Raw genomic sequence first — 14,738 nt, 5'->3', positions numbered from 1 at the left:
GTTATAAAACCACATATTTATACATTTAAAAGAATTAAAATCATGCAGAATAACCTTTCTGCCTATAATTCAGTCAAAATAGGGATCATAATAGAAACTCAACAAATCATCAACTTTAGAAATTAAATAGCACATTTAAAAATAGGAATAGCAGGCTAGAGAGACAGTACAGTGGGTAAAGATGTTTGCCTGCGTGTAGCAACCCTGGTTTGACCTCCAAAGTGAGTACTGCTAGGAGTAACCTTTGAGCACAGAACCAGAATATCCCTGAGTAATGCTGTTTTGACCCAAAAATCATAAGGTAAACAAAACCCCAAATAGCTATAGTAATCAGGACAGTGTGGTAATGGTTAGGAAGAGGTACATAAATCAATGGAAGAAAACAAAGGATTCAGAAATAGATGCACACAAAACTGTTTAGCTGATTTTTAAAGATAACCTTTCCAAAAATGGTGCTATAGCAAATGGATACCAATAGGCAGAAAAAAGAACTTCAATCTAAACTCTCCCCCCGCTTTTTAATTTCCGCTTTTGGGACATATCCAGCGATGCTAAGGCGCTACTTCCAGTTGTGTGCTCACTCCAAGGATGCTCAGGGAACCATGTGATGCTGAGGATTAAACATATTGAGCTATGTTTACAAAAATTAACTTGACCAAAAAATTAAAAGTGACAGCCAAACTGGTAAAATACATAACATGTGTGAGGCCCTGAGTTCATTCCCAGCACCATGTGACCCTTGAGTATTGCTGGGTGTAACTAAACAGAGTCCTTGAACTTAACATCAAAAGCATATTTATAAAGGGGAAAATATAAACTGGATTTCATCAAAATAAAAGTTTTGTTTGGAAAAAATTCTAAGAGGATAAACAAATAGACCAGGATAAATATTTTTAAAACACACATCTCCAACAAAAAACTTGCATCTAAAACATATAGGCCTTCAAACCAATATAAAAATTTAAAGTGGAAAAATATGTAGGGCTGGAGAGGTAGAACAACAGGTAGCATGCTTGCTTTGCATGCAACTGACTTGGATTCAATCCTGGGCACCACATATGGTTTCCTGACCCTCTCTGGAAGTGATTCTTGAGTACAGAGCCAGGATTAAGCTCTGAGCACAGATGGGTTTGGCCCAAAGACCCCTCCCCCAGAAGTGATGACTATATACACACTATTGTTTTGTTGCTGGTTTTAGATGAAAGCAATACCTTTTTTCATCAGTATGTTATATATTTTTAGTATATGCCCTTTTTCAGGGCTGAAGCAACAGAACAGCAGATAGGACATTTGCCTTGCACGTAGCCGATCTGGGTTCGATTCCTTTGTCCCTCTCGGAGAGCCTGCCAAGCCACTGAGAGTATCCTGTCTACACGGAAGAGCCTGGCAAGCCTGGCAAGCTCCGCGTGATGTAATCAATATGCTAAAAACAGTAACTACGAGTCTCACAATAGAGACGTTACTGGTGCCCGCTTGAGCAAATTGATGAACAATGGGAGGACAGTGCTACAGTGCCCTTTTTCAGATTAAGAATGCTCTGGTTCTATTCCTAGTTGGTATGAATTTTTATCAGGAAAATACTGGATGTCAAAAGTCCTTTCTACATCTACGGAGATAACATACACTTTTAATAATTTAAACTGATTGGCCTTTTAAATTAAACCAACAATGCATTTCCGATATAAAAATCACTTGCACATGATACAGTACTCTTTTCATGTATCATAGTAACTTTTTCTAAGGGTTGTCCTCAGAGATCACTTCTGGAAAACCATGTATGGTGGTAGGGCAAGTGCCTTAATCTAGGCACTGTTTCTCTGGCCTCTCAGCTCATTTAAAAAAATGCAATAGGGATAAGAGTATAATTATTTGATAGAAATGTCATTAAGTACCCATTTGTTTGGTCTGTTTTTTGGGCAATACCAAGTGATGCTCAGGGTTTACTCCTGGGTCTGCACTCTGAAATCACTCCTGGCAGTGCTGTGGTGCCATATCGAATATTGGAGATCAAATCTGGATAAAGGTCTTGGGCAAGCCAAGTGCCTTACACACTGTACTATGGCTCCAAACCTCTTTTTTGATTTTTAATTTAAAAAATGTAACTGATTACCTCAAATACTTGATAATTTTCACAAATACATGAATTCAATACAGATGGGAAAACCTTTAAGTTATATGAATACTTAATGGTAATGTAATATAGAACTGTAACAATTGGTTATTTGATAAGTTTAAGTAGATCTCAGGCTTTGATTTTTAGCTCTGTGAGAACATCAAAAAACCTCTAGCAGGTCAACAGTTCAAAAGATTTAAGTATAATAAAGGTCTAAGTAAAATAAAGGTCTTCTAAAAGCTTCCAGTCATCCAGCTATTGTTTTGTCTTTAAGTGTTTAAAAAATTTCTTGAGATATATGTTAATTGCCATTAGCAGATCCTAATTTTCTCCTTTCATAACTTGATTCTTAACTGTTAGGTGCTACTCACATGGCTTTCTCATTTGTTTATGCATATTCAGAAAAAATTCAGAGGTTCCAGGACAACTAACAGATAGTGGTTCCAATGTATTTTTTTTCACGCTTATTGGGACCACACTTGTACTCTGCTCTCAGGCCCTTTCTCTGACTGATCTTGTATCCTTGTACAAAGCTCACTTTATACTCATAATAGAAATAGGAGAATGGATGTCCCAGGATCAGAATGAATGACCTGAAGTCCTGCTATATTTATAATCTTATGTTTTGCTTTTTGACCACATCCCGGAACACTGGGTGTATGTGAGGAGAGGGGTGGATGTTGGAGCATTGCTTGGGATTCTTTACTGCTTGCCCGATCCCGTGGTGCTGTTGGGGATCAAACCTGACCCAGCGAGCACCTCCAAAGTTGGCCCTGGGAGTCCTGGGCCGGCCCCTTAGGGCCTTGCAGCGCTACATCATGGTCCTAAGTCCTGAAAACGCACGCTGGCAGTTTGGTGGCATAAGTCGGGGCCCAAAACCAAACGGCGAACCCAGAACAAATAGGCAAGCTAGAATGTATGAAATAGCCCTGGGAATTCGTGTTTTGGGGAAACGCGGCGAAATTAACAACGATCCAACCCGGACTACCCTCTTTTCTTGAGCCTTCACCAGTCTTCACTTTTTGAAGCAATTTCTTTTCCCATACCTCACCCACATTTCCTCGATCCTAACTTGTGTGTGTATGTGTGTGTGTGTGTGTGTTGTTTTTGCTATTTTTAATTCTACTAACCGCTGAAAACCACAGCGGTAGGGTGCGCGCAGGCCACCCGCGGGGGAAGCCCGAGCGCGTCCCGCCTCCCCTCCCCGCCCCGCCCCGTCCCCGACGTCAGTCGTCGCCCTTGGGGGCCCCCTTTCTCCTGCCTCACCCTCACCGGGGGAAAACGGCCTGGAGACCCGCAACTTCAGGAAACAAACGCACTTGCCCCAGAGGCGGAGCTTCCCGCTTCAGAGCCTAAAACTCGTCCCACCGGGCGCGTTTCTGGGTCGACAGCGGCGTGAGGGAGCCGCGTGGGAAGCGCGAACCCTCCTCGCCGCCCTCAGGAAGTTGTAGCGGGTTAAGACCGCGGCGCAATCACAAAACGACACGAGAAGCCGCAGTGTCGTCCCCGCCGCGCCCCCTCCAGAGCGGGACTCGAAACCCTCCGAGGCCAGAGAGACAGACGAGTGCCCGGGTCCACCCGCTCGCGAGCAGACAGGGGACCCGCGCGGCGACCTGAGGGAAAGCTTTACTTTTTTTTTTTTTTTTTTTGCCTGGTCCCGCGCCCAATTCCTCACAGCACATCATGCCCCGACCGCCTGCCTCTCGGGATGCGCCGGCTTACTGGTAGTTCGCATCCACTGGAGCAGCGCCGGAAGGTCGGCCGGGGCCGTCGTCCGCAGCAGCTGTAGGACCGCGGTCCTGGCCTCCGGGAATTCCATGCTGGAGATGCCCCAGGTGAGGACGAGGGCCGCACTGCACACGCGCACGCACACACCGGCCACAGCCCCGCCCTCTCGCCGGAGCCCCGCCCCTACGCTACGCAAGCCCCGCCCCCGGCCGGAGTTCCCCCTCGTGCGCCTGCCGACCCTGACAATCCCACCCGCGCCGTCCCCCTTGGAGCCGGCGGAGCCCGGCTTCGCCACTCTTTAAACTCTCGAGGGCGGACTGCTTTCCTGAGATTGTATTTCAAGAGTCTTCCCATTTGCCCCCCTCCCCCGCCCCCATAAATTAATTGGCCGCTACAGAGACTGAGCGATAGAAAAAAAACAAATGCCCAAAGTCTAGGGAAGCAAAACAAACACCTCAAATAACCCGCCTTCACCGAAAGAACCTGGCGGGTGCCCCGGAAGCGGAAGTGGATCCTCTGTGAAGAAAGGCTGGACTACTCGGAGTGGTGACGTTTCCTCATTGGGCGGAAGGTTCGGTGGCAGTCGTCGGTCTTCCAGCTGGTGGGAGTTGGCGTCGCGGTGCTGGGCGCTGGGACCCTAGTTTATGTCGTTCAGGAAGTCCGGCTTTGGAATCGCCCGGCTGTGTGTGATCCCGGCTCTCGTTGGTGTCCTTCCGCGCCGTGGGGCTTAGCGAAGAAATCCCCGGCCCCTTTGGGCCAAGGAGGCTACGGTGCCTTTTGCGGTAAGTACTTGCCTTTTCCCGCCTGGGACCGCGAACTGGCAGCTGGGGGCAGCTCCAGAGCTGCTCAGGGGACAGGAGAGACTCGGAAGGAGAGTCGTCTAACCTGGCCTCCGGCAGTCGTCAGCAAAATTGAGGTGCTCTGGCCCACTTTTCATTGCGTGTCGCCCCGTCCTGAAGTTGTTTTGTTTTTGTTTTTGTTTTTGTTTTTTTTAATTTATGACCCTTGTAAGTTGCCTTCCGATTTGCCCGAACCCACTAGAGATGAAGGCCTGAGTCAGTAGCTGTTCTGTTGAAGGATTTAGGTGTGACAGCTTGCCCCGAAAATATTCCGACGTGGACCGGATTTTTGTTTTGCCCTGTTTGCTCTGATTCCCACATTGCCCTGCTTCCGGTGGGCCTTCGGTAAGTGGGAAAGGACTCTTGTTATCAATAACCGCGCCAGTGGGCACGTAAGAGATTATGGTGACCTCCCCTCAACTCAGCCCGCTCCTCTCTTCTCCTCTCTCCTCCCCTCCCCTCTCTTCCTCTCCCTCCCCTCTTCCCTTTCCCCTCCTCTCCTAAACTTTCCTGAACTCTCCCGTTGCTTTTCTCCATGCTGTTCTTGCCTACCTCTTGGATCAGCTTAATTCAGCAAAGTTTCTTCTCTTCCTTAGCTGGAGGAATACAGAAATGAATGATAAAACCCTTGTCTTTGAGAGTTAACACCAAAGTGAGGCAGAGAGAGAGGCACGTAATAAACGTTGTATCAGGCCAAGGGATGAGAAACTTAGAAAGGTATAGAGTCAGTCGTGCGAGTTTTGAGAGCGAGTGTGCTCTTTAGGAGACATGAGACACTGAGCAAATTGCATTTCCAGTCCTGCCTCAGTTTCCTTCCCTACCTGACACACTGGTGGGCATGAAAGATGAAAGTGTTTGGAATGGTGCCTACAATAGAGCAATGGCGGTGCCAGGGGAGATGGAAAATATTTCTCTCCAACTTTCTTTTCTTGATTTATTTTTAAGTATGGTCAACCAATGTTATCTGAAGTCAGAGCGGCTGTCCAGCCTCTTGGCCACTTGCTTTGCCTGCAGCTGATCCAGGTTCGATTCCCCAGTACTCCATATTGTGATATGAGTGATCCCTGAGTGCAGAGCCAGGAATTAGCTTTTAACATGGCCTGGTGTGCTCTCCAAAAAGTCACAACAAACAACAAAAAATTAGAAAACTAGTGTTATCTGAGTGAATACAAAGTGTTTTGTAAAAGCATCCTTAGGCCTTCCAGATTTCTGGAACTTCACCTGCCATTGGAATGATAAGCATAAATAATAGCTTTTTTTTGTTTTGTTTTGGTTTTAAAGACTGACATCTGTATGCCTTTGAAAGATAATTACTAAAGGGTTTAGTCCATTTGATTTTTCTTGCTTTTAGTTGAGTCTCTTTTTACTTTAGATCCTTTAATCCTTTGACATTTGCTCTCACAGAGATGGTCTTTCATAGCTTTTTCTTCTCTCCTCTTCATCAATGACTTCCAGGCCATTATTTTTTTACATCAACCAGTTCTTCATCTTTTTAAGTAGCTTGTATCGTAGAAGAGTTAGCGTTCTTTAATTTCTTCAAAACCAATAGATGCAAAGACAAACTTTCTATCTCCACTTATTTTCTCTCTCTTTTCCCCATTATTACAGAAACATGTGTAAAAGCAGTGACTGCTATTCTGTTTTTGAGTATGAACTTCTTTCTAGTTGTAATACATATTTATATTTTCAGTTTTTGTGTATTCAATACCTAACTTAAGTAGTAACACTTCACAAATCATTTTTAAAGTTCATTGAACTTTTTTCTCTGTTAACATTCAAACCAACTTCCCTTTATGGTTCCATTCATTCGTTAATGGCATTGCTGGACATTTAAACTGGAGTTCCCTATATTCATCTTTGCATTTGTTTCTCCTTTATTCTCCATAGTATTTACTCATTAGGTCCAATAGGTTCTGGGTAATGGGTTAGTCCTTTCCTTGAGCACAGAGTTAGAGATAACCTGTGGGTACCATTGGATGTGACCCCAAAACTCCCTTTCCGAAGTAGAGTGAGTTTTAAATTTGCAATTTTTTTTTTAACTGAAAAGACAATTTCCTGACATAACTTAATGTAGTCATTGGTACAAAACTAAAGCAAGGAAATTAGTGGTAGTTTGATGATTACTCTATCTTCTGAAGTTAATATAGAAGTCTTTGTTAAATTGCTGTAATTTATTGGAGTTAAAAGTTTCTCATGCTAGGACAATTCTTAAAGCACACAGTGCGTTGTTGATGAATAAAAATGTAATTGAATACAAGTTGCCTCTCCATTTCAACACCTAGTATATCACTTTAATTCTCACAAGCATGAGGGGTACGAAGTGGAGCATTAGTACACTTGTAGGGCGCTTGCTTTGCACTCTGTAGACCCAGGCTCAATCCCGGGCATCCCATATGAACCCCCTGAGCACCATCAGGAATAATTCCTGACTGTAGAGCCTGGAATAATGCCTAAGCATTTCTGGCTGTGGCCCAAAAAATGGAAAAAGAGTCTAGTTCTTACAAGCACTTGAGAATAATTATTTTTTCCCTTGATTTAAGAAATTATATTTTTAGTACAAAAAGTTGAAAAGTACTAAAAGATATAAAATTAAAATGATATCACCATCCAGAGGTCACAAAAATTATTTTCTAATAATTTTATCAAGATGAAATTCACATCCCAAATTTTCTTAAAGTGTACAATTTAATTTATTTACAATTATGCACTTATTACCACAATCAGTTTGAGAACATTTTTATTACATTATAGACAAACCAAATACATATTGACCAACTCTCCTTATTTTCTCCAACTATCCATTTTCTGTCTCTAGATTTGTCTCTTCTAGGCATTTCATATTAACGGAATTTTAAAATATGTCATTGGCTCCTTTCACTTAGCATAATGTTTCCAAGATTCATTCATTTTGGGGCCAGAGCAATATTGTACAGCAGGTTAAGATGCTCGACCTGCACACTGCTGGCTCAGGTTCAGTCCTAGCATCCATATGGTCCTCAAGCCACTGCCAGTAGTGATCTATGAGTGCACAACCCACAGTAAGCTCTGAGCACAGTCGGGTGTGGCCTAAAAACAAAAACCAACTCCCAAAAGTCATTTATTTTATAGCATGTATCAGTACTTTCTTTAATTTTTATAAAGTTGTTCCCAATAATTCATTACATTTAATATTCGAACACCAGTCCTACCACTATTGCATCTTCCCACCACCATATTTCAAATGTTTCTACTTCAAATCTCAAATCGTGTCCCCCCCCAAAGCAGACCCTAAACAATTAATTTTGTATTCTTGTTACGAATGATCTACTGAAAATTAATCCAATAAAGTATTCTTAGAGGAAAGTGTGTGAATATTGTTATATTTCATCCTGGAGCCATTAAGCCCTTGTAGTACTTTATTTCGTATCATTAAGATCACCTTCTGTTTCCTAGTTGGTTTACCACATTTTTATGTACCTCTTTACCAGTTGAAGGATGTTTGGATTATTTTCACTTTTTACTTTTGTTTGTTTCGTTTTACTTTTTAGGCCACATCACTACTTCTCTGGCCCCAGCTTTCGTTTTTTGGGTGTTTTTTTTTTTTTTTTTTTGGCTACCATGGTTAATGTTGACAATTAGCATCCTTGTGTAAGTTTTATTTTTATGGGGCCTCCCCAGTGGTGCTTGGGGTCTACTGGGCTGTACCTGCCTGGGATGGAACTCAGGGACCCCAGTCTTTGATCTGTTCCCTTGAGTCACTACCCATGAACAAGTAGTGTGAATTTAGGTACTTTGGATGTACCTTGAAGTGGAATTGCTGGATCTCTCAGAGTTTCAAGTTTTGGGGAATTGTCAGATTATTTCCAGAAGACTACAGCATTTCCATTCACACAGGCAGTGCACAGAGATTCTGCTTCTTCTGTATTTCTACTAACTCTTATTATCTTGTTTTTTTTATTACATCTGTTTTAGTGTGTGTGAAGTGATAATCTTAGTGAACCTCTGGTTTATATTTCCCTGGTGACTAATGTCATTTTTTTGTTTATAATTTATAGATTAAAAAGATAATACATATGCATATAGTTTTGCATTCTACTTCTAGAGTATTTTAGGCATTAGCACATTTAAGAAATAATTTACCTTATTTCTGCTTCCCTCTTTATCCCCTACAGCCATAATTTTTATAAAACCTTGCTTGGTTTTTATATTTAAAAAATTAAATCTACAGGATTAAAGCTTTAATAAATGAAAGCTTTGTATCAAATTTGTATCAAATTATTATTCGTAGTTACCAAGTTCAAGGGGAATAAGCTAGGGGAATTATGTTTTCTACCTTACACTTCTATAATGCTTGAATTTTTACAATGAACATCCTTTAGTAATCATAAAACTTAAATTAGATAAATTATTTCCTTGGAGGACTAAGTAGATTCTGGATAAAAATAATTCCTAAATTTAAACCATAATTAACTTTAAAGTAATTATTCAAATATAGTAATCTTACCAAATTAAATATTTTTCCCATTTGGTTAACTTTTCTGTGATCCTAGACAATATACATGCTATGCAAAATTCAGTATTACTTAGTGTTATGCTAGGAAATCATGAATTAGTTATGGAACATTGACTAGTTCATATGTAAGTATATAATGTTAGAGTGATTTTTCTAAAGATTATTACTTGAAAATAATATTGTATAGACTTTCATTCTAATGTTGATCCAATAAGTTAGTTACTGACTGGAGCTATGAGGTTCTGAGATTGTTTTTAAATAGGATTTTGTTGTAATAGGATTTGGGTCTCTAATCAGTAGAATGTATTATACAGTTTTCGATAAGACAAAATTCTGTGGGGACTTCTATAGTCGTTTATGTAGAGAAAATGGCTGTTTGGACACTCCAGTTTCTGTTGAATAATTCTTAGATAATTATAATGGATACCCTTCCCCAAGGGTAGTTCCTGAGTTATGATATAGGCACTTTTGAAAATTTACAGTTTATTCACATTTTCAAATAATGTAGGGAGATCCAGTTGGTATCATTTCAGCAAAGGAAGGAGATAGTTAATATATTAGATACATCCACACAATATTTATTTTCTCATTTAATCCTCACAATAGCCCTCCAGGGTAATTTCCTTGGTAATGTATTATCTCCATTTTGCAGGTGAGGAAAGTGAGGCTCAGAGAGATTAAGTAACTTGCCCAAAGTAACACAACCAGTATGTAATAGAGCTGGGATTTGAATCCAAGTCTGTCAGACTCCAAAGCCCATGCTCTTTCCAGTACTTCACACTGCAGTAGGTGAGTATGATACCTGGCCCTGTGCTTGCCATACTTAGAGCACCCCAAACTTGAGCCTGTTTGCATTACTTCACAAGTTCTAGTTGTTAGGAGTATGTGTGACTTGGGCCAAGATTGGTGCTTGTGTATCCTGATTGCATTGGTACTTTTAAGTTCTCTCTGGATATTGCAGTCACTTTCCCATGAAAAAGAAATAAGTATCTTTGCTTTCAAAATACGATTTCTTATAAAAGTTAAATGTCTTCCTGGAATTTATAGGTTGCTTTGCCTAAGCTATTGCTCATGCTGTGGAACAAAGGTTCCCTAACTTATTTGGCCTTTTTTTTTTTTTTAATCACTTTTTCCATCCATCCACTGCTTTGGGAAGCAGTGCTCTTAAACCTAAAATTTCATACCCAAAGGGACTTCAGGAAGTCATTTTGCCTTTGTCCCTGTATTTCCTAACCTACTTATATCATAACATTGGTAGTCTAGAACATAACTCATCAGTCAGGGTCGTGTCTCACATTTATGAAAACCCTTTTTCAATCCCAGGCACATGCACCAAAAATTAGTGTGAAGGTAGAATGAGATAATAGATATTAAACTATGAAGTACTACACAATAATCTTTTATCTTTCCAACAGCCTTATCTAAGTAGATTCCTCCCTCTAGAAATTGTTTTAGATAGCTGAGAGAATTTTGAGTGTGTTTGAGTGGTAAATTACTCCAATTGGGCAGTGTTAGCTATTAAACATAAGTTTTGCATTTTAATGTGCATAGTAGAACTATAAAGTTAATTTTTAAAATTCTTGTGAAATGCTCTATAACAAATTTCTGAAAAGTTATGAGGGCAAATGAATATTAATCTGTATAATGTCAATTACATAGTCATTGATTTTAATTTTGTTTCCTTGAGATTTTTGTAGGTTCTGTCATGACTTTGGTTTCATGGTTTTGCTTTTTTCCTTAAGAACTTAAATATATTGCTCACTCAGAGTTTACTGATTTTTGCTTTTGGGGGGCACACCTCGTATTCCTTGTGAATTACTCTTGGTGGTGCTTTGGGACCGTATGTGGTACAAAGAATTGAACTAGGGTTGGCCACTTGCAAGGCAAGAACCTAACCCCCTGTACTATCTATCTAGCCCCTCAAAGTTAAGTTTTTATTGAGGGTTTACCATATAAGACTGAGGACAGATGAAATTCAGAGGTGATAGGAGAGAGCAAAAGAGACAAAAATCCCTATTCTCATGAGATTATATTTCTGTTGGGGGATTATGAACCACAAACACTACAAAGTAATATATTGGTCTGGAGACATAGTACAGCAGGTAGGGCACTTGCCTTGCACATAGCTGACCTTGGTTCTGTCCCTAGCACTGAGTACTACCAGGAGTACTACCAGGAGTGATCTCTCAACATGGATTAGGAATAAGCCCTGAACACAGCTGAGTGTGGTCCAAAACAAAAAGTAAACTGCATTATCAGTATTATTTCAATAAAACTACAAAAAATGTTGATATTAGAACTATGAGGAAATCAAATGGGAGAGTGGCAGCTTTAGAAAAATGACTGGGGAAGACCTTGTTAAGGTATTGCATCTTGGGGCCGGGGAGATAGCTCAAAGGGCTAGGGCTCTTGTTTCCTATGTAAGAGACCTAGGTTCCATCCAAGGTACCACTTGACCTTGGCATAGTACCAGCTAGCAACATGTGTAGATTGTCAGCACTCCTTTTGTCGTCCCAACCCCTCCTCTTCTTCCCTGCCTCCCCTCCCCACCAAAAAGGAAGGAAGGAAGGAAGGAAGGAAGGAAGGAAGGAAGGAAGGAAGGAAGGGGAAAGGAAAGGAAGAAAGAAAAGAGAGAGAGAAAGACAAGAGCAAGTACCTCTGCAGCTAATTGATAAGGAAGGAACTGTTGTCAGCCAGAGGAGGAGCATGAGCTAAGGCCATCTGTAGGTAGAAATACTAACAGCAATACCAAAGAGGTGATTAAAATAAAGGGAGGGAGGGAATGGAGAAGAGAAAGACTGAGTAAAAGATGGGAAGAGAGGTAAGCAGAGGAGGGAGGTCTGAGGGAGAGCAGAAAGGAGAGAGAGAGTAGTGTCAGTATTTTGGGGTTCACTCTGAGAATTTGACCTCTGTGAAATGGGAAATAAAAGGTATAGTAGATATTATTTCTCTATTGAAACTTTCTGTTTTTAGGCAAATATATTTCAAAAAATGCTGTCAATAGGTACTTTTAGGAAAACATGGTAAAAAACTTCCCAGTTGGTTTTTGTTTTTTCATTAAAGAGCTAGTTAGTATGTGGAGAATAGATTGGTTTTTATTTATTTTTTTTTCTTTTTTTTGCTTTTTGGGTCACACCTGGCGATGCACAGGGGTTATTCCTGGCTCTGCACTCAGGAGTTACTCCTGGCAGTGCTCAGGGGACCGTATGGGATGCTGGGAATCGAACCTGGGTTGGCCACATGCAAGGCAAACGCCCTACCCACTGTGCTATCTCTTCAGCCCCCATAGATGGTACTTTTAAGAACATCTAATACATCTTTTTAAAATTGAAGCTGATCTTTTTATGACATGATTTCTAAAAAAGTTAATTGTGGTGTCATAATTAGGATTATGTCACTACTGAGAACAGTGGTAAAAGATGAATGAAACAACTAAATCTTAGTTATTAACTGAGAATATTTCCATAAGCAATAATACAAATATGGGATAAGAAATTACAAGTTTCAGATGTTTTTATGATGTTGTTCTTTCAGCATAAAGTAACCATATTATTATAAAATAATGGTAAGCACCTTTTTTCCCGATGTCATCAATTGTTGTTAGTTATTTTTAAGATTTTTAAATGGTCAGATTTTATTCCAGTGGAAGTGTGTTTAATTAATTAGAGATGGAATATCACTTTGTTAGTTAGAGGCTCTTGAGTGCATTTCTCCCTCTTTTTCTTTGACTCCTTATCTCTCTACTTGCCTTATGTTGAATGACTCAGCTCCTTTACCATCTTGTTTCTCTTTTTGAAAATCTCTTCTAGCCTCTATAGACATGAACTAGTGTAAGTAGTCCTGGCCAGCTAAATTAGATTAGCATGAAAAAGTTACCCAAGCAGTTTTAACAAACATTTCCGCTAATATTGCATATATTGGATAATTTACCTATGTCTTCTTTTGTCTGCTTTTGAGCTACACTTGGTGATGCTTGTCTCTCGGTAGTTGCTCCTGCTAATGGTAAGGGACCATGAGTGTTGGGGATCAAATCAGAGGCTCCTATGTGCAAAACATGTGCTATTTCTCCGACCCATGATTGATAAGTTGATTTTCAGAGCCCTGAGAACGAGCATTTCCCTAAAACTATATTGCCCAGTCCCCTGCCAGAATGTTTTATCCAAATTATAATCTGAAAATAAAATACAGTAGGGCATAAGTCTGACCTAGACTTTTCCCTGTTGTCTCTCTGCTTATGTCATTACACCTTCTTAAAAAAAAATTCTTTCGACTTTATTTTTCTGTTCATCCAAATTTTACCCAGGTTTCAGGATCAGGTCATGCTTAACCTTTTAAATAAAGCCTGTTGTGTTCAATTGTGGCTATTTTTTCTTTCTTCAGTTTCTTTCAAAAATAATCACTGGCGGTTGACTATACACTTTTTATCGCTACCTTTGAACCTTTGAACTAGTTCTTTACTGGTATTAGTCAGGATTATCCTTAGAAATAGAACTAATAAGGTATATGTGAGTGTGAGAGAGTGTGTGTGTGTCTGTGTGTATATGTCTGTGAGAGAGGGAGAGAGAATAGAGAGAGAGAGAAGAGGGGGGAGAGAGAGAAAGAGAGAGAGAGAGAGAGAGAGAGAGAGAGAGAGAGAGAGAGAGAGAGAAAATGTACTATACATAATTAGCTCATTCATGTGATCCTGGAAGCTACCAAATCCCAGAAGCCACGTGGTTAGTTGGCAAGCTGAACACCTAGCGCCAGTCTGAAGGATGGCAGGCTTGAGACCCAGAAAAAGCTGATTTTTCTTTGAGTCTGAAAGCAAGAAAAAAAAAGAATGTCCCAGCTTAAAAAGAGATAAATTGTCTCAATATTTGTATGCTGTATCTTACCAGCTGGTAGATTAAAAAACTTGATGGCAAAGACAACAAGCCATATTTGCTTATCTTAGCAATCCTGAGCCCTTGTATCCTGACTTGTGTTAATAGATACATTTAATATTGCAATGTTGGAAAGGTTTACTTCATGTATACAAAGATTAGTAATATACCTCTTTTTTTTTAATGTAGGAGTACTGCTATTTATTCAGCCACTGATTAGCTGAATGAATTGGGCATGAATTCCACCTTACTTTTTTTTTTCTTTTTTTATAAAGGTAAAGGTAAAGGCCCTCCTGTTGTTCGTCGATTTGCTTGAGCGGGCCCAGTAACATCTCCATTGGAGACTTTGTTGTTACTGTGTTTGGCATATCGAATACGTCACGGGGAGCTTGCCAGGCTCTGCTGTGCGGGCGAGATACTCTCCGTAGCTTGCCGGGCTCTCCGAGAGGGGCAGAGGAATCGAACTCGGGTAGGCCATGTTGGCTGCGTGCAAGGCACACGCCCTACCGCTGTGCTATGGTTGGCTGTGTGCAAGGTTGACGCCCTCCCCACTGTGCTATCACTCCAGCCCCATGATTTAAGTTTTAACTGCTTTGCTTTTTGGGTCACACCCAGCGATGCACAGAGGTTTCTCCCGGCTCTGCATTCTTTTTTTTTTATAATTTTATTTATTGAATCACCGTGAAAGCAGTTACAAAGCTTTT

General features: G+C 40.5%; 2 protein-coding genes across 6 annotated transcripts in view; one reads left to right on the top strand and one right to left on the bottom strand.

Annotated features, from left to right (window-relative positions):
• Positions 1-4,392, bottom strand: part of LOC130041989 (uncharacterized) — a 34,938-nt gene extending 30,546 nt beyond the window's left edge. Inside the window, exon 1 of one of the 3 annotated variants that reach the window (XM_056134315.1) lies at positions 4,296-4,392. Coding sequence is in view for 1 of the 3 variants with exons in the window: in XM_056134314.1 (XP_055990289.1) it covers positions 3,836-3,932 (97 nt within the window). In the remaining 2 variants the exon portion in view is untranslated. Of the gene's footprint in view, positions 1-3,379; positions 3,493-3,835; positions 3,997-4,295 lie in introns of those variants that run through there. The other 2 variants (XM_056134314.1, XM_056134316.1) reach the window with 2 other exon arrangements.
• Positions 4,393-4,486: 94 nt separating this feature from the next.
• Positions 4,487-14,738, top strand: part of LOC130041987 (signal recognition particle subunit SRP54) — a 79,221-nt gene continuing 68,969 nt past the window's right edge. For 2 of the 3 annotated variants that reach the window (XM_056134312.1, XM_056134308.1), the window contains exon 1: positions 4,496-4,623. The gene's annotated coding sequence lies outside the window, so the exon portion shown is untranslated. Of the gene's footprint in view, positions 4,624-9,824; positions 9,962-14,738 lie in introns of all 3 variants that reach the window. The other variant, XM_056134309.1, reaches the window with a different exon arrangement.

The sequence above is a fragment of the Sorex fumeus genome, unplaced genomic scaffold, assembly GCF_029834395.1.
Source record: "Sorex fumeus unplaced genomic scaffold, SorFum_2.1 ptg000098l, whole genome shotgun sequence".
NCBI lineage: Eukaryota > Metazoa > Chordata > Mammalia > Eulipotyphla > Soricidae > Sorex > Sorex fumeus.
The sequence above is the reverse complement of the archived record's forward strand: the minus strand, read 5'-3'. Positions and strand labels throughout refer to the sequence as shown.